General features: G+C 40.2%; 2 protein-coding genes across 17 annotated transcripts in view; both read left to right on the plus strand.

The window, feature by feature from the left end:
* The first annotated feature begins 839 nt into the window (after nucleotides 1–839).
* Nucleotides 840–5,206, plus strand: jpt2 (Jupiter microtubule associated homolog 2). Its single transcript, XM_034144189.1, is given in 6 exon segments — nucleotides 840–994; nucleotides 1,882–2,033; nucleotides 2,569–2,711; nucleotides 3,236–3,275; nucleotides 3,629–3,675; nucleotides 3,677–5,206. Coding segments are annotated over 6 exon segments (663 nt in total). The 5' UTR covers nucleotides 840–944; the 3' UTR covers nucleotides 3,908–5,206.
* Nucleotides 5,207–9,661: 4,455 nt separating this feature from the next.
* mapk8ip3 (mitogen-activated protein kinase 8 interacting protein 3) overlaps nucleotides 9,662–26,325 on the plus strand; it is a 34,563-nt gene continuing 17,899 nt past the window's right edge. For 3 of the 16 annotated variants that reach the window (XM_034143018.1, XM_034143023.1, XM_034143021.1), the window contains exons 1-10: nucleotides 9,662–10,617; nucleotides 16,174–16,294; nucleotides 16,648–16,718; nucleotides 18,409–18,500; nucleotides 21,010–21,157; nucleotides 21,989–22,220; nucleotides 23,164–23,266; nucleotides 23,512–23,630; nucleotides 24,627–24,638; nucleotides 25,924–25,941. In XM_034143018.1, the coding sequence (XP_033998909.1) occupies nucleotides 10,312–10,617; nucleotides 16,174–16,294; nucleotides 16,648–16,718; nucleotides 18,409–18,500; nucleotides 21,010–21,157; nucleotides 21,989–22,220; nucleotides 23,164–23,266; nucleotides 23,512–23,630; nucleotides 24,627–24,638; nucleotides 25,924–25,941 (1,222 nt within the window). In that variant the 5' untranslated portion in view covers nucleotides 9,662–10,311. Of the gene's footprint in view, nucleotides 10,618–16,173; nucleotides 16,295–16,647; nucleotides 16,719–18,408; nucleotides 18,501–19,828; nucleotides 19,853–21,006; nucleotides 21,158–21,988; nucleotides 22,221–23,163; nucleotides 23,267–23,511; nucleotides 23,631–24,626; nucleotides 24,639–25,923; nucleotides 25,942–26,325 lie in introns of all 16 variants that reach the window. The other 13 variants (XM_034143020.1, XM_034143032.1, XM_034143030.1 and 10 more) reach the window with 9 other exon arrangements.

A 26,325-nucleotide genomic window follows, 5' to 3' on the forward strand; every position in this document is an offset into this window, starting at 1 on the left:
ACGCGTTTAGACACGCCCACTACAACTCAAAAACAAATGCTGTGATTGGTCAGAGATACACGAGGACGACGGTTAGGATTTGATTGACAGACTGCTCAGCCAATTGTGACTGAGAGAAACTCTGCAATGGACCAATCGTCACTCTCTTCCTGTCATGTCTCAACAATGTGTTTTTCAATCTAAAGGCATTTTGACAATTTAATGATCGAATCCCTTTTCAAAAGCAAAACGTAATTTCAACGAGATTAAATCCCCGCAGAGTAAATATTCAGCACAGTAAAAAGATGTTCCACCCAGAAAGTGATTGACATTGTGAGGATCAAATCCATAGGCGAAACTCAGATGATGCACTTGCAATTAACCCTGGCGTACACCGGAAATCACCCGGCAAAGCCATTTTAACATGGTTATAACTACAAAGCACCATTTTACGTCACACAAATTACATTAATTCAATGATATATGCACTTTCATTTTGTCAAATTAGTCAGAATCATCCCACACTGCCATTGTTCAGATCAGGTGCCCTAATGTCACAAAACAAGCGTGCTATATGGAGTTTTTACACGGTTGTGCCTGTTTAATCGCTCTGTTACCGACAAGCAGGTCGGAATTTGCCGTTCATTTTTTACTATGAATGAAATATCACTAATCATAATACAACCGCTTCATTAATGTGGTTGCCAAGAACATTTTAGTTTCAAAACACTACGAGTTCAAAAGTCTACCTTTGCTGACGGGGTACCAGGGGACATGAAACGAGCGCACCACAGCACTCAGCAGATTGGCAGCTGACCAATCATATTCCTCTACGTCACAGCTGGGCGGACTGAAAGGCTTCACTCCGGAATTTGTTTGGGGACGCGCAGACAGGGAGAAGTCGTCCAGTTGGCAAACTGACGAAGAAGTATTTGGAAACTAGAAGGCTCAAAAACAAAACCACTATGACTTCGACCAACATGTTTCAAGGGTTGTCTGCAAAAAACAGTTCAAGGTGAATATAATAGTCGTGTAACTGGCCGACAATGTTTTATTTTGAGCTTAGGCTAGGTCAGCTAACATCTGAATGTAGGTTAACGGTGTGGGTCAGGGGAAATCACATTTTCGGCTTATTCAATTTTTCTTGACGTCAGGCATGTGATATTTATGTAAGACAAACATGTGTGTTGGTGCGCATTAAGAGTTAGCTTGGTTTGAGTTAGCTTGCGTTAGCACACAGTCAAGCGTTAGCTTCTAAGCTAACCGGCCAGGCGTTGCCTGCCTGCTGCGCCTGCGGAAGTGTAAAGCCTCTTCAGAATGATCTTCTTTGTACTCGCCAACAACGGCGTTGTGTGGCCACATTGTTCCAGAGGAGACAACGTTTCCTCTTACTTACTTGAATGCGTCAGTTCTTGTTTCGCCTCAGTTTAACAGTCTAGTTCACTAATGTTTTGGCTTTTAATAACGGGGAAAGTAGAGCATCAATTCTTACACACTAGAGTTTCAGACGTATGGCGCCACTCTCAGTATATAATCAGATAACCTGTCATTTGACTGCGTGGGCACAAGCTGTCCTATGTACTGTGACATATTATAGTCGGGTTACTTACTGTTTTCTACTGGTGCTCTTTGTGTGTCAGATTGCAAAAATGCCCACATTTTTTCAACAGTAATCGATAAACATGAACCTCTATGAAATGTTGGAAAGTGCAACATCATTTGACAAATATCTGTTATTATTTAGTAAGATTAACTTACTGAGTCCTCACAACTATTCCATCTCTTCTATTTGTCTTTTGCCAGGTCATGCTTTTGCAGGGTAATTGATATAAATGAACCTGTGATGTACACATAAGGGATAGGATCGTTATAAGTGACAGTATAATCTGTAATGTCCTGCAGGGTGTTGCAGCCTCCTGGTGGCGGCTCCAGTAACCTCTTCGGTGGCTATGAAGAAGACACCCCATCTCCGAGGAGACCTAATAAGACGGCCTCTAAAGTGTTTGCCCCCCCAGAGGAGTCCCAGAGTGTATCTAGACGCTCCTATCCTCCAGGTAAGACCAGCCTGTCGGGGCTAATATATCTGCAGAGGAGGGCCAGTCATAACATCCATCAATGTGTCCAGGGTGTGAAAGCTGTTACTATGATGTGATAATTCCAGTATAAACGCTCTCACTGTTCTCTGTGCCTGGAAGTAATCCACCTCCAGATTTTCTGGAGTATCTGGTAAACGAAAGTATGTTTTCAGTCCAGTCTCCTGTTAGAAATGGTTTCCAGACCGGGACTGCTGAGTCACAGTGACTGCCTTATCTGCTTATTTTAAGTGTGGCTGGCATAAGCATCCCTTAAATGGTCAGTGAAATACTGCCACTGTACATTATACGACACTAGCATTTGTTCTCATGCATACATTGAATGATACTGAAGGTGACTGGTTTTGAAAAAGCTAAATTCAGATGTCAAAAATATGTATAAGTCCTATGCTGTTTATCATAGACTACATTCTGCCACGCACTACACCAAATGCAGTGTGGAGTGTGTCATGCTGTCACTGCTGCAGAACTTGACACTTATCTTGGTCATATGTAGGTGGGAAGAGCAGCGGAATATTTGGTGACCCTGACCCTCCGGCTCGGCAACAGAAGCATCCTCCTGGTGGACAGAGCAGCAACATATTCGGTGCTGCAGAGAGTCCATCTGGCCAGAACCAAGGCCACCCTAATAAACCAAAGGTAGGCCATGCTCCTTCATTTGAAATGCCGCTATTACTTGTTTTTTCTACTGTATTCCTTTTTAAGTTGCTGACTAGTTTACCAGATATTTCACCCCAACTAAAAATGTATTCTTTGTTGGTGTCACACACATAAGTGTACAAGTCTTCTCCACTGGCCCACAGTGTCTGTGCAGCCAGTGTTTTGTGAGCTTAGACTGCAGAGTCTACTGCGACAATCTCAGCATTGACAAAAATAAATTCCAAGCAGCTTCTTCTAGGTGTCACCTAATTTACCCGTTTCCTGTTGATATGTTGATGCTGTTTCCATACAGCTGTTAGCGCTAATCTCTGGAAACACATGCTGAGGTGTTTTATCATGCCATGGAAAATAGTCTACCTTATTGTGCATGGGTTATCTTGTAACGGAGCCTTAGGGAGGACTCATGGAAGTAGCACAGCTATATAGAATTTGAGGCCCAGCTTTAGCTTTACTCAATTTATTTAATTGAAAGAAAAATATTTGATCTTGATTTTATTTTTCAGGACAATCTAAGTGTGGTACCTGAACCTGAATCATCTCCAGGTGAGTTATACATAAAGAAAATGTGTCCATGTTTTTATTTTTGTATTATTATTTTCTTACATCGAGCCATCCTACTCATTGTAGGTTTGAAGGCACCCTTGCTGAAATGATTTTCTTATGCATATCAGAGAAACTACATCACATAGCCATGTCTTATTCTTTGGTTAATGTAATGTTTATTCTAAAGTTAGCACCCACTGGTTATACGTTAGAATCAATACCAACTGATTCCAGCGAGACTCTGGAAAGATGTGCTTCCTGTTATGTATCCCAGGAGGAAATAGCCGCTTATACTCTCAGGATATTATTCTGTTCTGGCATTTCTCTAAGACGCGTTCTTTTCCCTCTGCTAGTCCCAGAAGCCAAGGTCAGCCCACCTGAGGTGAAGGAGGCAGCGGCCCCCCCCCGCTCCGGTGCCAGTGAAGGAAGAGCCTGCTCCTGTCTCTGCCCCCCCGCCACCTGAACCCCAGCCCCCAGCTTCCTCCTCCTCCTCTTCCCCTTCCTTACCTGCTAAAGAATCGAAAGAGTCTGTTAATGAGAAGAACCACGAGCCCCACCTGGGACCGAAGCCTCGCTCTCACAACCGGGTCCTCAACCCCCCCGGAGGAAAGTCTAGTGTGGTATTCTACTGATGAGCTGAACCCACCCTCCTCCCTCTCCCTGTCCATACACTTATATTCTGTTCCTCTGTTAATCTCTCTCATTCCATCACCCCTCTCCCCACGGTTACTTCACCTGTACATCCAAACAGAGCAATCCTCTCTCCAGATATCATGTCCTCAACTTGTTGCACTTTCAGTTGTTTTGCTGGCTTCCAGCTTTTTGTCCAATTCTTCATATTCTTCCTAAATGAAACCTGCAACCATTCAATCAACAGTCTAGCCAAGACCTAATCACCTCCACAGTGACACTGTTCAATCTCATTAGTGCGGTTACTCTTTTCTGTGTTTTCTAAATGTAGTGTGATCATGGCATGGTTTTCATTTGGAAAACAGTTTAGCATCTCAAGAATGGGTAAGACATTGAAAGCTCGTACAATGTTCAGCTTTAAAGACGAAGATTCAATATTAATTGATGTAACCAAAATCTTTGCGTAAACATTTAAAGCAGACATTCGCCTAAATATCGGGGTTATGTTTTAATCCTGAAAGTGTCAGAGTTCGATCAGGAGGCGTTGACCAGACCACGCCAATTAAAAATGTTTCAGGGAGTTCCACTAGTGCCAACTTCTAATGGGTTGCCTTATTATTATATTTAGATGACAACATAAAACATTGTTTTGGCTTTACAAAATAATACGTGTTGAACTACAACTCATGCTTGTATAATCGTAGCCTTATTTTTGTTCAGAACTGTTTCATCTCTTCATTCTCAATATGTTATCATGTGTCCAACATTAAACACCTGCTGTCGGAGCACACATTCTGTTCAGGGATAGATGCCAAACAATTGACCTTAAAACCAAGATGGATGCTATTGTTTACTCCCAAATGTTTCTGCTTCCGTAAAGAAAATTCCATTTTGATTGTATGCGGATGTGTTGTGCAGGTACTTTTCTGCTTGGTCCTCATTGCTTGCTGTGAGAACATGCCTTTTTCAGCTTGGGGTAGGCCTCTGTTTATGTTTTAAATTAAAACGGCTGAACACAAGTGAACTCTGGACAATCGCGCGGCCTACCTGAGTCCAGGTGGGCTCAGTTATAATCTCCTCTTACCCACCTCATGATGCACATTCATGGTATTCTGGTGCCAGCCTGCCCCCAAGTGTTGATGTGCCTGGCAGGCAATGAGCACAGCAGAAGAAGAAATCCTGTGTATCGCAAATAAAACTGTTGTTTTGCATTTAAAGTTTGCCTATTTTGTTTACTTTCTGAGCTCGAAGACTTCTAATTGAAATGTAATAATGGCTAATTAAAAGGCGTACTAACTGAATTACAATGGTATGGAAATTATGTGCATAGCTTGTTGAATGTTTGCCTGGATAAGTGTACATGTGATATTTAAACTAAGCCTCATCTTATACATAAGTATATTCTTGAATCACTGATACCTTTGTCCAGATTTGCCTTTTGGCAGCACTGTGGAAACGGCTTGTTCTAAGACAGAAATGGCCCCTTTGTGTTTTACTAAATGCCCTGTAGGAAAATGTAGTTTTAGGTTTGAAACTACACATCTAAATCTGCAGTCCTTTTTTTCATTTCCTCCCTTAAGCAATAGACTAAGGACAGACAAATACAAAGTTTGTTCATGTGAGTACACACGTAGGAGTCCTATTTCTATGATGCTCTGCAGCCTTAAAGAAGGGAGATTCTTGAACACACATTTCCTGAAATGAAGGCCAGACTCAGCAGGCAGAACAAAAAAAGACTAACTTAAACATGATGTCAGCCTTGAAATTAAAATATCACGCTCCACATCCCATTGTGCTTACAATGGTGGGGAAGAATGACAATTCTGCCTGATTGTTGGACCATTGCGACCGGCATCTTAAGTAACTAAACACCTCTTTCACATGCAGCTTGTGTGTAAGAGCAACTCATGTTTGAATAAGGTATGATGACAACTGTAGGAAATTGCATAACTTCCTCAACCATTTTAACAATGCATTCGAGAGCAAGACGACAAACAACTCGTGTCTCAGTTGGCTGAACAACAGAATGGCATGTGGTGCATTTTAAGCTATAACAACATAAGACGAGTGATCTATACTAGACTAACCTGATTGTTATAAAGGCTGCTCAGGTCCTGGATCTGCTGTCAGTTTACCTCACTATGTATGCTAAGACTTTAAGATGTTTATGCTGATGTTGAGCATACTGTGAATCTTTGGCAGGAGGAAAACAGGAGCTGAGACATCCTAAATTCCTTGAGTCTAACCTCTGGCCAGCTTTTCTGAAGAAGTCCTGTAACGAAGCCACGTAGTGTGTTTCTCTCAGTTAGGACTATTGGGACATGTGCAAATGAAATGCAACTACATGTTATAAATGAGGAACTTACTATAATAGTTGACCAAGAAAATTCAGTAATAAGATAATAAGAAAACCAGATGCTTGTTTTTAGTTTCTCAACTCAAACAACTTTCATCCAAGTTCATGTAAGTTAACATGTGTTTTCTCTCCTTTTAGTGCAATACCAAGCAGTATTATGTCTGAACCTCAAACCACTTGTTGGTTTTAGAGGACCACCCAGCGTCTGCTGTAAGCCTCTGAAGGAAAAACTGATGAAAAGTGAAACGTGTACAAATTGTCAGTATTTCACTGCCACCTACTGAAGTGAATAAGAACAACTGAAGCTTTTGCATTTTCCATATTCCAGAGTGTTAAGTATTTACTATGTTTATATTTTGTTGCAGTTGGCTATAGTTTTTATGTATGCGGTAGTTAAGATGCATCAGGCTTCGGAGCTGCGGGCCTTTTCTCTACAGTTTTTATGCTTCATTGACCAGTTTTTGTCTCCATTGTTAACCCTCTCTACCGCAAACAATGGCCCAAGCTGCACTTGTCTGACTGAAAGAAAGTTCAAGAGGAAGATATTCTCCCTCAACTCCTCACCCTTTTTTGTATAGTCTGGGGGTGATTTCATACGTCCTTTGCTGTTCTATCTCTGGGGTCTTGAGGCTGTTACCTTACTTCTTATTTTAAGGCATTTCCTTCTTACCCGTTGATCATAATATTAATATTGTACAACCAGTGGCGTAACAAGGTTGTGATTGGCCCTGGTGCAAATATTGTTTTGGGGCCCCCCCCCATCGCCCCAAACATAAGCGCACGCTGATGCACTCACACACGCACGGACATACACTCTCTCTTGTCCTTTCTCTTTTGAGCGCCGCTCTTGTGCTTACATTATAAATGCAAACTATTACATTTAATGCTGCCGAACTTGCTGCTGCTAGCTACAGTACAGTACAGGTTGATTAAACGGTTCGCTCACCACGCAAGGTATCACATGACATGAAACTTTAAGGGAGCAAGGTCATTGGACAGACAAATTACAAATTAATTTAGGTTGCTTGGTTACTTTGAAGACTGCATGGGCCCCTGGCTGCACCGTCGATAGTTACGCCACTGTGTACAACAGTCTTCATTTGCAAATATTTTAAAGCCAGTATATATATTTTAGGCCAATGACCAAATGTAATGCACACACTTCAGAAGAAGATCCTTATCAGCCTTTTTGTGAGACACTTATTGCTATTATATTTGCTTTAAATTAATACGGCATGACAATTGCGTTACTCTTTCCATCTCTCTTGCAGAGTGAAGTGCATGATAAAGTTCTGACCATGGAAAGCTGAATTCTTACATCTTGTCTTGTCATTGGGAAAAAATATGGAGGTGAGTCCCTTTTCTGAGGATATTTTGAATTGTATTCAGATGGATGGGGAAACGGTGTTTCACTGAGGAGATATAATTAGTCCACTATCAGTCCAAACTGTCAGTTATTTTTAATTTGATATGCTCTCTCAGTTTCTTTATCTGCACTCTCCTAATATTTCTTATTTTACTGAAGTTAGTTGTAGATAATTTCAGTAGATTTCATATACATTTTTTGGCATTTGATGCCTTTTGAATGCAAGGTAGATTCTGACATGCTGCACTTTTGTCCCTATTTACTGCAGAACAAAATTAGAAATGACTTTGTATCAACAGAGCTGTTTCCTCTGGTATTAATACACATGCGTTTATAGCTAGTTCTCATATGCTGACCCCTTGAGACAAGATGTGCATAGCCTACTTAAGCAAAATCTTCAACACAGATGATTCATGAACTAGACGGGGGTTTTCTAACACCAGCTGAGCACTAATCCTTTGAAAACACAACTTTAAAATATTTTAAATAAAAAAGATACTTTGTGTTGCCAGTGTTAGGTTAAGAACAAATGTTTTAAATAGAGAGTGCATTGTCATTATTATTACGTAGCACCAGGTACTGCTGCGGTCTTTGGTAAAGTGGAATATGAAGACAACACCACTTCCGGTTTCAACTTCCAAATTAAACTACCGTCAAGCTGGGGACTGTAAAGCAGGCCTTCCATAGACAGGGTACTGAGGTCATGTCCTCAGTATTTCTATGAAAATGGGGTATTTATTTACTATTATGGGGAATAACAGTTAAAAATATATGTGAACAAATACATTCTAAAAATGTGTTGAAATGTTTTGTTTTTTTGGAGACTACTCATTAGAGACTAAACATGTAGGTATTGGGTTTAGTATTAAGCTGTAAGTAAATACAATAGGCTACTTGATCCTAAAGTTAGTCAGCTGAATGAAGGAGAGAGGATTGTATTAATGAAGCCTTCTTTCTAACTTACTCTTTTACTAACTTACTTAAGTAGCCTATTACTAGTCTTTGTATTAAATGTGTAGTCTCTAAACTGAGATGAACATGACAAAAACATCACATAATATCATCACATAACTGCAGAAAGCCACCACCAGAGCATAACCCTAACCCTAACCCATGTAGAGATGGGGAAAGAGAAGACACTTTTTTAATACCACAAGGGGAAAATCAGTTTTCATATAAATAAAGATACTCAAATGCACAGGTCGTATACACATTAGGCCTGAATACAAATAGAGTGCCACAGTGACAATCTCCACATGTCTACCCTATAGCCTACTATAGATTTATGATTAGAAAATTATAAAAGTAGGGTAGACATGTGGAGATTATCCGACTGAACAAAACGTGATCCGTCTCTCAAATGTGTGTCAACCACAGACCTTATTTAGAGCTATTCTCCAAAATTCTATGGAGAAATTGCATTGCTTTTTTGTCGAAGGAACCCATGCGCAGCTTACTTCCGGGTTTTAGGACGCGTCACTGTGGCACTCTATGCATGGATCAAAGAAGCTGCCATGTTTTATGGCTCCAGGGTTCGATGCCTTGCTTAAAGACAGCTTGGCAGTTCCTATGAGGTGAACTGGCACCTCTTCAGATACCAATCCACATTGTACCTTTATCGCTAGGTACTTAACCCGTTGACCCTTCTGTTCTCAAGACAAGTCTCTAAAGACTGACCTACCACTGCACCAATCAAAGTTGATTTTATATTTTGAATATCATTTTATTTTCCTTTATTAGATAAGATTAGATTACAATTGTATTGTCAATGCACAAAGTACAACACAATGCAGTTTGCATTCACCCAGAAAGTGCAAAGAGTAGGAAAGTGCATGAGCTTAGAATGAATATTATGTTTCTATCCCTATGTGCTTCTGGACTGCCTATGAACGGCCCGACGGGGAGAAAGCAATGTTTTGAATGTATTGGTCTCTATAATCGTCTTATTTTGAAAGCGTGAATCCGATTTCCGGTTCAGTCCCCCTGACTTGACGCACTTCGTCCGCTTGCTCAATGCAGACGGGGTGACGTCAGTCGGTCAGCTGGCTCCTGCATCTGAAGGCAGGAGAGCCTCTCCCATTGGGAGACATCACCATCACCGCCCGAGCCTAGCCATCGACCGCCCGCAGGAAGGAAGGGGAATAAAACATGGAGGACACGGTGTTATTATAGTGGCGGATCGGGCGTCAGCGGGGATCGGGAGATTATTTATTAACATATTTATTTATTTATTTCCCTTGTCAGCAATGGCCGGGGTCCATGGCTGCGGCTGCTGAGAGGCAGGTGCAATATCATCGACATTTCGTTTCTCGGCATGGGCTCAACGAGGGCCGATCCACAGGCTGCTCTACACGCCCTCTGTTCCCCGGATACCACGCTGTCTGCGGGGGGAGAGGAATAGCTGAGCCGCGTCTGGAGGTGTGGATGAGGGGGGCCTCTTTACATCAAAATATTAGAGCCAGTAATTTCAAGGTTATGCGCCGTTACACACAGCAACAGCCAGGCTTCCTTCAGTGAATCAGTGCATGCTGCAACATGACATAGGGTTGGTGGGCTTTATTTTAAGGAAACACTGATTGAATACACGTTTTTCTGCATTGAGAGGACCAAAAACCTTTTGACAGGCCTGAAAAAACTGTTGAGCCTCCTCATCTGGAAAACAGAAGCCGGTTTCAGCTGCCAAGATGATGGAGCTACAGATAGACGAGGTGGTGTACCAGGACGACTACGGCTCCGGGTCCGTGATGTCGGAGCGGGTGTCGGGCCTGGCCAACAGCATCTACCGGGAGTTTGAGAGGCTGATCCGCAGCTATGACGAGGAGGTGGTGAAGGAGCTGATGCCGCTGGTGGTGAACGTCCTGGAGAACCTGGACGGGGTGCTGACGGAGAACCAGGAGCATGAGGTGGAGCTGGAGCTGCTGAAGGAGGACAACGAGCAGCTCATCACCCAGTACGAGAGGGAGAAAGCGCTGAGGAAACAGGCGGAAGAGGTGAGTCACTCCCCCGGCTCTGATGGGCCTCTGCCCGCTCCATCACATCCAGCTTCACGCTGCATCCTCCCTGTGTCACGGTGCCCTGTCTGAACCGCCTCACCAGACATGTGACTCATGTTTAGGCCTGTGACAGCAGATTATTTTTAGTGTCAATGTACTGCAGACACTGCTGACCAATGTGCAGCAGTGACTTCTATGAAGCTCTTAGAAATACAATACCCCTTTAATAGACTTTATTGGGTTTTAGTAGAACTGTTTAATAACTAGGCTCATCCATTAGAAAATGTACTTTCTTTTTCTAAAAAAGGAAGACCAGACATTACCTGTTTACATTTCCATTACACGTTTGTTTTTGTTGAGCTGTTATCAGTGCTAGGTTTTAAGTGTGGTTATTCAAAATCAAACATCCTGCGAAATACAAATTCTTTAGACAAAATCATGCTATTCTAAACCTGCTTTCTAGTGATATCATACATGTCAAGATGTGGAGGTCAATGTGAAGTCACTATTTAGCAGACAAAGGAATGTTTAACAAGAAATCTGTTGCAGTGGAGTAAATATATGCAGTACAAGTACACACTGTCATGAAAACCTATTCATATGTATGGACAACAGCGTTTGTATTTACTATAACAACTACTCATATACTACTAGGTTTGCTAATACCACTGTAGTATTTTTGGACCTTGCTCAGTTTTTACTTTGACAGGTATTACTGTCACAACAACTGCAGCTGCAAATACTACCTTCCCCATTGTTACTACAATTTACTACCTTCCCCATTGTTACTACAACTTACTACCTTCCCCGTTGTTACTACAACTTACTACTAACAGTACTTCTACTTCTGCACACTATAATGCCAACTAAAAATATGACCAATATACAATACAAATCTCTCTTCTTAAATTAAATAAGCTAAATTAGTCTCCTTTTTAGTGCCCTTTCGTAAGGCCCGAGGTGCCACTCTGCACAGTTAAAGTATATATGCAAAACACCAAGTAAGGACATGATAGCGTACAAACACTACATGGTGAAAAAGGGACAGTCTGCACAGCTCTGACAGACGACATGTTTAAGCACAACTCAGTGGGCGTTTACAATAAAAAAAAAAAAAGAACAGGGACAAGAACAACAAAAGTGAACATCAATACAGAGCTATTACATTACCGGCCAAGCTCCACCTCCAGCAAATCGTTTTCCCCTCTCTGACCGGTGTAACAGCAGCCGTGGGATCCGGCAGGTTTTCATAAAGCAATTTTAATACTCCTCCCATCCAAAGAGGCCTCAGCATATCACTGTCTGCAGCCCTGCTAGCATCAGCTTAGCTCAGCTTTCATCATCTGCTCTCCCGACACTGTGCTTCCTCCCCGTGGCGCTTATCTAGTTTGTTTTCACTTTAAGCTGTTAATGAGGAGAGGACTCTCTTGGTGTGTTAACATTTCAGGGTTAGGATATTTAAGCTTATTTTAATGTCATGGTATTAAAGAAATGTAGTTGCGTTGTAAGGTGCAGAGCCGGCTGAAGCTATTGTAATTGACAAGATGCCAACAGGTCAAGACATGTTTTTGTTTTTTTGTTTTACAAAATAGTGACTTAAACTTCAACTGAAAGTGTCTTTATGATAACTTGCTGGTGATGAAATAATCTTTAAAAATACTTTCTGTACTTTGATATAGAAATCTAAAGGGTCTAAATCAGACAATGTGCTGTTGGAAGAGCTATCCTTTTTTTGTTAAACAACACAAGATGTAATGCTGGTATGTAGCTTAATATACCAAAAGCCTCAATGATAAAACATGCTTCAAAGCAGACTTAATCTCTGCCAAGATCTTGAATATGACACTGTTTATCTCAGTTAATAACCTTAACTCAGTTGCCTGCCTGCTTCCCTTTTCTTTTTCCCAACGAATGATACATTTCCACTCACCAGACCAGATTTGAAACTTCATATGTGACAGATATGTCCACAACATTCCCTTTTTATAATAATGATACACTTTGCATGATCAATTAGATCTTTATTACTTATTTTCTATATCGAGTGAAGGTTGTGGTGAGATTGATGCAGAGTTGTAGGCTGTTTTGTTACTCTGACTGACAAACAGTTCACTGAGGCAGTTGGTGTTAAAGTGTCTTGCATATAGCATATATTTATATTCTTTTACTATTTTATGTCTGAATGCCTTCACCAAAAGTTGTTTTTTAAATTGCACCCACACCTATTAAATGATAAGCTTTGTCATTATATTTGATTGAGACCATTAAGTAGTTTGTTATCTAAATCACAGGAGGCACAATATTTGTTTAAGACAACATTTTTTTACCATAATACCATTTAGAATATAGTAGTGCAGTGCTGCAGAGATGTCTTGGTATCCAAATATTATTTTTAAGATTGATCAAAAGAAGTATATCCTTTTTGTACAGATCCTGGCAAAAATCACACATAGCAATTTTACATTTGATTTAAAGCTCTAATATCCTGAATCATATCTGTGAAGATGATCCCATTTTTCTCAGTCCTAACCTTATTAATACCTTCGGCATTTTAAAAGGTAGCAATTTACTTGGTTATAATCTAGTGATCTCTTTATGGTCAAGTGTATTTGATTGTTTCTTGATCTTCTGTTCTGAACTCTCTAAGATTATGTTAGCAGCCAGTGAGAGAAGTTACATTAGGTTATACATTTCAATGGAACAAATAAACAGAGAGACAGTTTTGTCAGACTCTCACAGGGGTATAATGGGGGATGGGACAGTAGTGAGGGGTGGGGTAACATAGGAAATCAATAGTACACATAGCACACTGAGGGAGTCTGGCACTGTAACCTGATTTGTGTTTATCATGAGCAGAGACAGAACAACAAAATCAGAAACAGAGTTAAGAGATTGACAGTTGGAAAGCTGCAGTAAGAGCGGGTTAACGCACAGGCCAGATCTGACAGCAGGAGAATAACAAAGAAAAGAGTGTGAGGGACAATCTCAGAGCCTGACAATAACCCACCCTCCCAGAAGACGAGCAGAAAGCGACTCATATTACAAGGTTGTTCGACTCGAGCTAATGGTAAACAAAGCCACAGTCTGCTCATCGTGCAGCCTTGACTAGCACAACCAGCATTACAGTTACTACAGCCACGTTAACAAATTCAGCCATTTTGTAGCATCCTCCTTGTTGTTTCCTGCCTTGTTCTTTTGGGGCCGCCTTCTGGAACGATCCATCACTCTGTATCAAAGTGTGATGACAGTAAAACGTTGATAATCTGCCTCTCACTATTCTCCTAACGTGCTGTCTATGAATGGATTTACTATTGTGAGCAGTTCATAGAAAACTGTTTTTAACTAATCCACTTCAATCGAGAGCTGCAACAATTTATTGATTATTCAATCGACCCAAATATAACCGCCAACAATTTAGATAATGGATTAGTTGTTGTCGTTCAAAAAAGGCAGAAACAGGTTTTTTTCAGCCTCTGAAATAGAAGATTTCCGGCTTTTCTGTGTGAAAACTCATGGTCTTCAAAGAACACTTAAAGACATTACTTTTGCTCTTAACCTCTTAAGTCCTGAGCCTGTTTTTCAGGTCTCAGGCTCGAAAATGACATTCCCAGAACAAATGACCATGTCTTTCCTTCTAAAGTGGGATTGACCTTTTTGCACTGTTTCATAAAATGTTAACTCATTGAAGAAAAAATCATTAGATTAATTAATTTAGAAAATAACCTTTTCTTGCAGCCCTACTTTAATTCATATGCTGTGCTTCTTGGCCTGCAGATTAGGTCACCTAACATGCATCTTGACATGTGACTTGAGAACTTGAACGTATTTCAAACATAGACACATGCTAAAGCCTTTTCTCCCTCTATCTCAGGAAGTACACGGTGTAAATATCTGGAAGTGTGACAACATTACAGTCAAATGCATTTAGCTACAGTTCCTCAGGGAAGCACATCATGTTTACTCTGTCATCACAAGGTTTCCTAATCACTTATTCAAACTGGATTCCACCCTATAAATACACATTTAAAGTATTCTACCTGGGTACAGTATTTCATGTTTGCATAACTCAAATATCCTGTGGGTAAATGCATCAATATGTTTGTAAAGAATATAGTACATTATGTATGCTGTACCTCTTAAATGTTATAATAGTAGAGAGATGAGAGAAGGCATTTAAAGAGTGTTATTTTAGGCAGGACAGGATGCTCTGAACGTAGAGCCACTGAAAAGCATTGTGCTGGTCCCTAGTTTTAGGCCATTTTAAGTAGGCCATTACATAATTTTAATAAAAAAGACAACTAATACAAGCAGAAACCCATTCCTGCTGCTTATTTTATTTAAATTAGTCATTGTTTTTGTGTAAGGCACTGCATTGCGCTACATAACACTATGCTGCTCATCATATATGATATATGCGGGCAGTGAGACTGTTAAAAAATTGAACTGTTGAAACAACTTCAAAACATTCTTCTGCTACTCAGTAATATGTATCTAATACCTAATATATATATATATCATTCCAATAACTTGTATATAGACTCGTACTGCACTATTCCACATCATCACTTTATTTTATAACTATTTTTCTTTTTGTATTGCTCTTGCTCTTATTGTTATTATGTTATTATGTTGCATTGTTGGAGAAGCCTGTGACATAAGATTTTCAACTACATAATTACTCTGTAGCTATGTCAGATTGACAATAAAGAACCTTGAACCTTGAACCTTGAACCTTCATGTTAAAAAAGATGGAAAATATAATTGTTTGTATTGTAAGGTGGTTTATTTCACATATACTTGTTTTTCAGTTCTTACATTGGTAGCAAATGCTCACAAAACAACACAGTATCTACAGACGGGTGTTTATTTAGCTTGTCAGTTTATAATAACATGCAAATTGACCTTTTATTGAGTCGTGTTTTTGTCATTTGGTTGATTTGCTATAGAAACCTGGCTTTTTTAATAAGCCTGCAAGAAGAGTAAGATCTCTCCAACCTCTCACCCTCAGAGTCGGATACAATCAGCAGCAGAAAGGACTAATTGGTTCATTTTTCTGCTTAAATCCACTCTGCATATGACGAACAAGTAGGAGTGTCGTCTGCTGGATATCAATATTAGTTTCTGTATCAAACTGAAGGTCATTATATTATAGCAAGTGCCTTTGTGTGCATTGAATATCTGCTGCAGGGTCCTGGTTGAATAGTTGCCCTTCAGTCAGAGGATTACAGTGTTAAGACTTTGTGGACTGCTGAACTGAAAAAAGGAGGACATTGTGAAGAGTTTTATAATAAAAACCTTTCTCCAAGAGACAAAAGCTTTAAAATAATGATTCAATGTATATTGAAAACACTTACTTTTTGACTTATTGACTCTCAACAATTCTATTGTTACAGTACATGCTGTCTATTAACCAAAAGCATAGTAGCCTTAATCTTAGTCTGGTGTTTCTTTCCATATTGAATCAACATGCAATATAATTCGTCATCTTTGGTGCAGTTTATGAATGTATTCCCAGCTGTTTTACACATCTTTGTTCCCGTCTCCTCCTTTTAGAAATTCATTGAATTTGAGGATGCGTTGGAAGCTGAGAAGAAGGATCTGCAGGTGCAGGTGGAGTTTCTGGAGCTGCAGTCCAAACAGCAGGAGCTCAAATCAAAGAACTACTCCGACCAGAGTGAGTGGAAAAACATCCCAGCTGATAACGTCTGTATTCTTACAATTTACTGAACGTGCAGCACATGTGACTGTTTCTTCACGGGTGTCTCTGTTAGAGTTGAAATACAGAGCTATAGTCAGGTCTAAGTTGATCCTTACACATAACACAACGAGAATATAAACAAACCATATCGAATTAAAAATAATTTGTAAGTAAAGCAGGACCACAATTGAATTGATTTACAGTGGTTTACTGCAAATTAGCTTAAATATTATATATAATATACTTAGAAAATACTCCCTGGTAAGTCTTTGCTCCAACTATTATAATCCGTACTCTTTTCTAAACTGTTTTCTCTCTCTGTCTCCCAGTCGTGCGGTTGGAGGAGCGAGAATCAGACATGAAGAAAGAGTACAACGCTCTGCACCAGCGCCACACTGAGGTGAGGGTAACATTCAGCATCACAACTTCGCAACCGAGGCCTGTACTACGAATCCAGTTCAACATACCCTGGATATGTTTGAGTTACCCGGTTTACCTAATCCAAAACAAACGCGCTCTCGCTAAGCGGTCCTACGACGCTGGTTATCAACTCGGTAACTCAAGCCAGGGTTTCTCTGACATGAAAGGGGCGGGGCTAGCAACATTTCACCAATCACAAACATGGAGAAGCATACTGACAGCGCAGCGCGTCATACTTCCTGAATGAAAAGTAAACTATAATATTAGACAAATATGAAGAAGTTAAACTTTAAACATCCATGACTTAAACACTTTATCCAGGATAAAAGCCACATAGCTGCACCTGCAAGGTGAATACAGCTGGTAAAAGAAAAAGTGTTTGAATGCGTACATTAACAGGTTTATGATATCACAGCCCCGTTAAGACACGAGTGGATCTGACTTTAATTACATTTGACTCGAGTGTTTCGTCAACTTAATGTGTTGCTTAAAATAATACTTCTGCATACAGTATGTGACACTGTGAGTGTTGCACGGCCAGATACGGCTCAAAAAGCTGACTCAGATAAGGAAATATATGATACATTATGATGTGATATGATATGAATGATAATGGGACACATCGACGTCTGCACTCACAGTGCCGCGGACTGTACTTAATGTTACTCTGATCCGGTTACTTATGTTGTGGCAGATATTTAAGTAAGCTTTCTTAACGCTAATGTTATAATAGTCAGATTGCTCTGAAGATGGGAGGGGATATTCTATTAATTTTCACGTTCACACAGTCGGTGATTTTGGCCGGCCGTCTTTCCTGCAACGGCAGTTTAAACTGTATTTCCTTTCTCCTGTAATATGACTTGATCGCTTTAAACTCCGCACACTGAGCTCTGATTGGTCAGCAGGCGGTGCTTTCACTGAGTTGATCTTTTATCCTAGAACCTAACCTGCTCCGGACCAGGCTAGCTGTTCAGCACAAGTTACCATGGAGATCTAGCCTGGTAAGAAGTGAACCAGCGTCGTAGGACCGGAAACCCAGAGTTTTCCCTGAAGTTAGCTCGCTAAGCGAAAATCTGGCTTCGTAGTACAGGCCTCAGGAGTCTCAACACATTAATCTTAGCTTCATCTTGAACATTCCCATTGTTATATCTCCAAAATCAACCAAAAACACATGCCTGTTAACTAATACCAATTTGATTCCTGCTAAAATGACCACCCTTCAACCATATTGCTTCATTTTACATTCCAAGCAGCCATTGATTTAATCTTAGAAAGCAATTGCACACATGTTTGTTAGTCTTATTGATGAACTGTCACAACAACTATTCGTATATTATTGGAAAACAAGGTTTTCCTGGAAAGTACAGAAACACAATACAGAAAAAAATGTGAATTCAATAAGGGTCACCATTACCATCTTCGTGTGTTTTGTAATAAATAAACAGCAATATGCAAAAGCCCAAGTGTGGTCCCTTTGAGATTAAGAATCCCATGGTCCTTGGCGTTATCAAAATATTAGACTATTATTAATGTATTATTATCCAAACTTCTTTACTTACCCATCCAGGAATGTCTCTCATGCTTTCTTGTCCTAAAACATGTCCTAAACATATAACTTTCCTCTCCTTTTCTTCTCACATTTTCCCTTTTTGTTGTCATGTGTATCTCAGATGATCCAGACATACGTCGAGCACATAGAGCGGTCCAAAATGCAGCAGGCGGGGAGCAACAGCCAATCAGAAGGCACGGGCTGTGGACGAACGTGAGTTATTTTAACGTGTGTGTTGGTGTGTAAAGGTTGTTTGTATATCTTGTTCACCCATTGTGTTGTTGCTGATGTTTCATGTTTTGTCCTGAATGTATTAGGCTTCACATGATTCACAATGCTCATTGATGCTGGTCCTTGTTTGTCAGTAAATACATGAACAGCCGATACGTTTGACTTATAATATACTATTTGAGGAATAAGATTAGGATGCGTAGGGTTCTTTCTGATTCATGTGATCCAAACATTTCCAATAACCTTAAAGCCAGAGGCAAATATTTGTTTAAAAAAAGACAGATGTTATCATTTATAAAGATTCACATCGTGTTTTTATCTACAAAATATTCTGCTCCAAATCATATTTGTTGGCATTTAGCCTTTCGAAAACAACCTTGTCACTGCTGTCAAATTGTGCAGCCTTGTGGGAAATCATTCAAAATAAGAAAATCTGAAGTTTATTTTTCCGGCTCGCAGTATTCAGCAGTTGGCCAGCCCATGAGTCATGAATATTTATAAGCACGAAGAGAGAGGAGGAGTGAGACATCTGCTGCAGCTACTGAAGCTGAACTGCATTTGCTATGTTCACTAAACACAGTATCTTGAATATCGATCTACTAAACTGTCTCCTTCCTAAAACTACAAGTCTTTATGAACCAATAGAAACAGAGGACTGTGTTTACTTTTACTAATTTCCTTAGTCAATTTATTGAACATGTCAGAAACAAAACATACAACAATAATAATAATATATATATATATATTTTTTTTTTTCTCACTCATAATTATAACAAAATACAAAAAAAAATAATAATACAAAAAGAAAAAGAAAAATTAATGATAATAATTCACAAATGATTGAATTATAAACATTAATGAGACTCAAAAGATTCCTTCAAACTGCTGATTGCCTGGAGCAGCTTCATGAAGAACAATCTTAAAGAGAAATTGAATAATACTTTAAAACTGAAATCAACTTGTGTGTGTGTGTGTGTGTGTGTGTGTGTGTGTGTGTGTGTGTGTGTGTGTGTGTGTGTGTGTGTGTGTGTGTGTGTGTGTGTGTGTGTGTGTGTGTGTGTGTGTGGTGTGTGTGTGTGTGTGTGTGTGTGTGTGTGTGTGTGTGTGTGTGTGTGGTGTGTGGTGTGTGTGTGTGTGTGTGTGTGTGTGTGTGTGTGTGTGTGTGTGTGTGTGTGTGTGTGTGTGTGTGTGTGTGTGTGTGTGTGTGTGTTCATATGTCATGCCATGTTCATGTCACCTGTCTCTCTCTAATCACTGTCTGTCTGTCTGTCTGTTTGCTGGCTTGCTCTCTGTTGCTGCTGTTTGCACAGTCAACGCCACACATGGAGGAAAAGGTAAATCCCACAGCGGCCCTCACGCCCCCCCCCCCCCTTCAGCTCCTCCGTCTAAACTGGCCTGCTCTTGACTTAAAATCTGACTTGATTTGCTGATGCCCCCAACGCGCCTAAACACCCTATTTATAAAAGCGTTTCTTTATGTGTTTGGGTTAGTAGTTAAGATGCTTGTGACAACATTTTATTGCCTTGAATGTATACATCATTTTGCATTCTGATAACAAATAGGGAATGGTTCAGAGATTATGTTAAGAGATGCATTATGTTCCAGTTTTATCCTATTTTCCCTCATGGGTTGCCAGTCAGTCTTTCTCTGTGTGCCTGCTTTGCTTGCCTTATTTGCCCTTCTACCAAAAGTGAAACAATAGTATTAATCAAAGAGGGAAGCATTTATATGGAAATGCATTCATATAAAATAAACTGTAATAGGTATCTGCAGCAGTTCTTGTAATTTTGTACTACTTTCTGATGTGGGAAAAACAAGATCTCAATCTAGCATTACACAAACAGAAGCCATTAGTCTTGAGGTTTTGTAGAGCAGCAGATTTAGGTATATACACTAAGGATGAGTGCATCTCTGAGTGGATTTTCTGGTTAATTTTATTTTGTAACATTTATTTCATAAACTAGTCTTTAATCAGTAATCAGGTACTCGTGAAATTTGTATGACAGTTAGTCGACTAAGAATATATTTGGTAGAGGACAGCCGCACCCTGCACACACAGTTGCAGCGAGTTTTGTTAAGGCCTAACATAACCAAAACACTTTTTGTAGTTAATCAGCCATACATGAAACTGATTCCTGGTTACAAACGCTACCTGTAGTTTTTTATTCTCTGCCTGTTTGAATGACTTGCATCCGTATCCCCAATACATTAGGAAAGCCTACTAGGACAATATGAATGTTCTTATGGACTGGACTGCATGCCCTCAGAGCTCCTGTTGCTTCTCGCTGCAGGGCTTGTAAATCAGCTGTTTGCCCTTAAATCTTGCTTTATTTCCACATTACTCATTTTTATATACTTTAATGGGGGTTTGATTTCAGGCTTTTGCTGTTTCTGGAGCCCCGAAGAAGAAAACAATGATTGAATGTAACAAATGAATACTCATGTTGGTTTCCCCCCCTCCCCTCTCTCTCTGTGTGTTCTCTGCCAGCAGCAAAGCAGAGCGCCCGCCTTCATTGAGCCTGTACCCCAGCGGCGAGGGAATGGTACGTGGGGGTCTCGGGGGGGCTAGGATGATGCCCGGGAAAGACATCTGGCAGGTCAGCGAGCTCGGCCCGTCTCCTTTCCGCTCTGCCTATCAGGTGGGACAGACGGCGGCCATGTTGTCCTCCACGACCACAAACACAGCCCGGGGAGGGGGGGGGGGGGGGGGGGGGAGTGATCTCAGCCACATGGACCCCCTCCCCTCCACACCTGCTTGTGTCACTTTCAAAGACACTTTTTTATTCACGTCACTTGGAAATCTATCATTTTAAAGTCAGTTTTGTTGACTCAAGCAAGCATGGGTCCAAACTGTGTGTTTATTGATTTCCTGCCATGTTTCTGCTTCATGGTTTATTATAGATATTTAACTGTTTTAAGAGAAACAGCCAAGGTAAGAAGGAAAGTGTTGCCTTCTTGTTGTCGCTTCTTCCTGGTATGTAGCTTTGACAACGTGCTAAGAGCGTATACACACCTCAAGGTTAAGATTTTAGGACATAGACACCTTCATTTTTTAAGTTTCAGCATTTAAAGACTAGCATTGTTTTTGAGTCTTTTGCTGAGAGTTATGCAGAAATCAAGGAATTAAGCTGTCTACTTGACCTTGGTTTGTAATTTAGCCTTTTTTGACAGAACACCCCAAATTTGACGAGCTTAAATTGGGAAAACCATAATTCAAACTTTAACTTGTCCAAAATAAGTGAAAGTAGTTTGCGCTCAAAACCCTGTACGCCATTCAAAACAAAATACAGCCTCAAATGGGATTATTCAACAAAACATGAAGCTGCTTACAAATCATAGCAACTCTATCTAGTAATTTAATTGTACTACCAGTCACTGTAGTTGCTAGAAATAAAACGAGCTGTATACTCTACTATATACTCCTCTTATACTGCTGTCTCTCTCCTCTGTCATCGTCTCGCTCCACTAAGGAGGACGGATCAGAGTCCGACTCGGTGGCAGCGACACCCAGCAGCACAGGGAGCAAGTCCAACACCCCCACCTCCACCGTCCCCTCGGCCACCGTCACCCCCATCAACGAGGGCTTCGTCCCGCCGGCGGAGTTTGATGCGATGCGAGCTGGGAACCGCAGGAAAGGTGCGAAGCGGCTCAGCAGGAACATGGAGGTGCAGGTTTCTCAGGAGACCAGGAACGTCAGCATCGGTAAGAAGACGTCACAGAACAGATGATTATATTTAACGTTATCGTCATTGCATTGAGTAAAAATACTGGGACAGTGAAATACAGTTAGCATCTAAACAGGGCAAAGGAAACAGTTTAGTGCAGTGTAGGTTATTGGTATAATATATGTATATAAATGCGACAAATACAAAAAAGCTACAGTATATAGAGTATTAACAGTGTGTCTGGGTTTAAACACAATGAACAGTAGCTTAAAGTGGACCTATCATGATATATTTGAATAATATAGTGTAGGACCATACCTATATAAAGGCATATTTATAATTTTTTTTTTTCAAAATACCAAACAGATCATGCATTTTAGCCATGCCTCATTTCGCTCAATTTGAAATGTTTAGCTCTGTTTTTGCAAGGGCTGATTCAGTGAGAACAGCACCATCTACAGGCCTGGCATATGTACTACAGCGTCTCCAGCGCTTTCGAACGGCAATGGCCGTGGCTGTCTCCTCCTGATTGGTGGAGTTGGCCCAATAGCCGTAGCGCCACCGTCCTGACGTCAGGACAGTGTTCAAATCTGGATCAGTTTTGATCAGATCCGTTGCAGCCCCTTTTTTAGAGATTTGGGTATGGAGGAAAATAGAGAGGGTTGTGTTTTCTGACACTTGGTGAGTTCCCTGGAACACCGGGGACACATATTCATGTTAAAAGACGTACAAAAGTGCATTTTGCATGATAGGTCCCCTTTAAATATTGAATAGACTAAAAATAAAAACAGTATAGACATATACAGAGTAAATATGAATACACTTTAGTCAATTATTGACATAAAACCTCCTTAGTTTAGATCTGTATCTCAGATATGGAACTTAGACATTGTTCACTCCCAAATAATAAATTGGTGCATTTTTGCGCATCAAAAAATAGGATATTTGACGTTCAGTTGTGTTTCCGTCATGTTTTCCAGGCATGGGAAGCAGCGATGAGTGGTCCGAGTTTCAGGAGATCATCGATTCGACCCCTGAGCTGGACATGTGTGTGGACCCCCGTGTGTACGGAGGAGGAAACAGGTACAAATATACTGTGGCCGCATCACTGGAGTGCCATAACAAAGTGTCGTATTTTAAATCAAATTAATTAAATTATATATTCTATGAATTATGTATCAGTGTGCAATTTTCCCAGCTGTGCTACAACGTAATGATTTGACCAGGTCTTAGGACCAAAAGTTGCAATAGAAGGGAGTACAAGTGATAAATAGTAAGTTATATCTTTGTTTATTGCTATTGTTTATTAAACGTCATGTGTGTTTCAGCCCCTCCCAGGGCATCGTGAACGAGGCCTTCGGCATCAACACCGACTCTCTCTACCACGAGATCAAAGACGCCAAATCAGACATCATCGGAGACGTAGACGCAGGCGCCGAGCTGCTAGGTGCGAACAGGACTGTGTCTTCCATAGGTTTAGATGTGTTTAAGGGTTCAAGTGGAATACCTGCCCTGAAGCTTGGCAGTATAAATCTCTCAGTGTGTTCACTCAAAGGGATGCATTCAACTGAAGTGATCATTGTCCCGCTTTCAGAATTAGAAATCCTTTATTTGTCCCGCAACGGGGAAATGAACGGTTTCACAGGAGCTAAAAGTACAGTGCAGATTAAAGTAAATAGAGGAAACTTACATATTATATAAAAAGCAGGCACAAACAAGTAAAAAAAAGAAAAGAACAGATAAGTACAGAAAACTAAGTAGCAGTATTTCGTCCTTCTGCACTCTAGGCTTCTACTGTAAGCTTACATGCCAGTTATGTGTATTATTATAACTCTTAGATTTGGAGTAGATCCAAAGTAAGGGAAATGAAGGCATGTGACTGTTACATAAATGCATCTTTTCTTTTGGCTCTGTGTTATTGCAGGGCAGGAGCTCCATGTGAGGCTGTGTGAATGTGCCACTGCACTGACTTTTACTTTGCATTGTTGAGGCTGAAATGTTCTCTGTGCCGGCAGCTTATCTCTCCGTCACATCCTGAAAAAACATACAATCCCTCTCTGGCTGCACCCCCGACCCACGCTGCTCATTCATGCAGTGTATTTTCAATTTTTTTTATCATTTCTTTGACTTTTCTCTTCTCTCTTTTTTGGGGCACAGGCATGTTTAGTAAAGTCCATTTCAAAAGCTGCACGTTTAAACAGATCCTTTAAAAGTTATATTTACCATTTATTTTGACTTCATTGCACTTTATGCTTGTTACTTTGACAAACACACTTTAAGGGGATTCTGGTGGATTCTTCATTTCAGTTTTTAGGGGATGTTTGTATTATTCATCATCAGAAACGGAACAGAGGATTTTCTCCATCTTCTTGTCCATCTGATAACTTCTCACACGTTTTCTTTTTTTTTCCTTTTTATGTGCTTCTGCTGGTGACACCCATAGGCGAGTTCTCAGGTGTGTATCTGATCATGCATTGGTTGGTATATATTTTAATTTTTTAACCTCTTTTGACTCCTCTTATTTCTAAACTCCACATCTAAGGGTAGGTATAAACCAGTGTTTACGAAGTAGAAGAAGGAACAATACAACAGCTTATTATGATCCTATTGCCCTGAACTTTGATGATACAGTAGATGCCCAATATACATAAGTAAAACGGTTCCTTTAAAGTCACAGTGAAATCATTGAAATCCTTTGTGATCAGACTACATTGACTTCATAGACCTTTTTTCTTTTAGTCTCTCACATACTTACAATACAACTCAACGGTTTATAATAACCCCTTTCATCCAGTTCAAACAGGAACTGCATCATTTCACAGAAGCAATAGAGAGGCGAAGTCCCGCCCCTTCCAGTTGAGCTCCATGGGACCTTATTTCGTAAGTTATGCATTGAAGTCAATGGAGAGAGAAAGATTATCTTTCGATCCCGTTTGAATTGTGCCACGAATTACACATATGATGTTTGTCAATTTAAAAGATAATTTTACAAGTCAAAAAAATAAAAATGTGTCGTAAAAATGTGAAGTAACACTTTTTTTGTGTGAAACCGCTCAATGAACTACATCTCCCGTCTCGCACCACACACCAAGACGGCCGTCACGTTGGCACATTTCACTTCTTTCTTTCAGAATGAGGCGAACATTTTTAAAAGAGGTGAAAATCACTACAAGTCTGGGCATGTTGAGAGCTGTACATACACACAAGGGGAGTTAGTCGGTTCATAAGAGCCAGCATGCAGGACCGGGATTCTGGGATTTGTAGTCTTTCTAGTTGCGTATTTTTCATAGTCTTATATTTCAACAGTTTTACGACAAACTGTGACTTTTTTGACATGGAAATTATTATTTAAGATTGACAAACATCATATGTGTAATTCGTGGCACAATTCAAACGGGATCGAAAGATAATCTTTTCTCTCTCCATTGACTCCATTTCCGAAATAAGGTCCCATGGGTCCCACCGGAAGGGGAGGGACTTCGCCTCTCTATATAGTAAAATATGTTTCACTGGGACTTTAAATGAATCCTATGATATTTGATGATGTGATCTGTAGGATCACTGTAATACCTCTTTCTGTGTGAGACATAGCAGCGTTTGTCCAACTTAATAAATGCTTATCAGCATCTTTTCTTTTCCATTCCTGTACTTCACATTTTCCTCTCTGATACATGACCTCTCCTCTTCCTCCACTTTTTGACTTTTCTCCCTTCTTCTTCTTCTTCTTCTTCTGCCTCCAGTCCGCGATGATTTCTTCGGTAAGGCGCACCTTGCCTACTCTCGTGCTCACATTATGCTTGCTCTGTTGTTCCCTGGCCGCTCGTTTTGACATCTTTCTGGTTCCTTATTTGTGTCCGTGTTGCTTTTATTAACATTCTGAACCACGTTCGCATCTCCCATACGTAATGTTTAGATATCTGTCAATACGAAGCTGCTCATTTTCAGAACAAAAAAAGGAAGCTACAGAATGATCTAATGGTAAAGAGGCACTACAATTAAGAACAAATTGTGAAAGTCTTTGAAGGACGCACACAGCCAAAACGAAAGAACAAAGTGCTTCATCAGAGGTTATTTTTTCGTTGGACTTCTTTGTTTACTTCTGTAACATAGTTACATTACTATATAATATATATTACTATATA

This window comes from Trematomus bernacchii, unplaced genomic scaffold, assembly GCF_902827165.1.
Source record: "Trematomus bernacchii unplaced genomic scaffold, fTreBer1.1, whole genome shotgun sequence".
Classification (NCBI taxonomy): domain Eukaryota; kingdom Metazoa; phylum Chordata; class Actinopteri; order Perciformes; family Nototheniidae; genus Trematomus; species Trematomus bernacchii.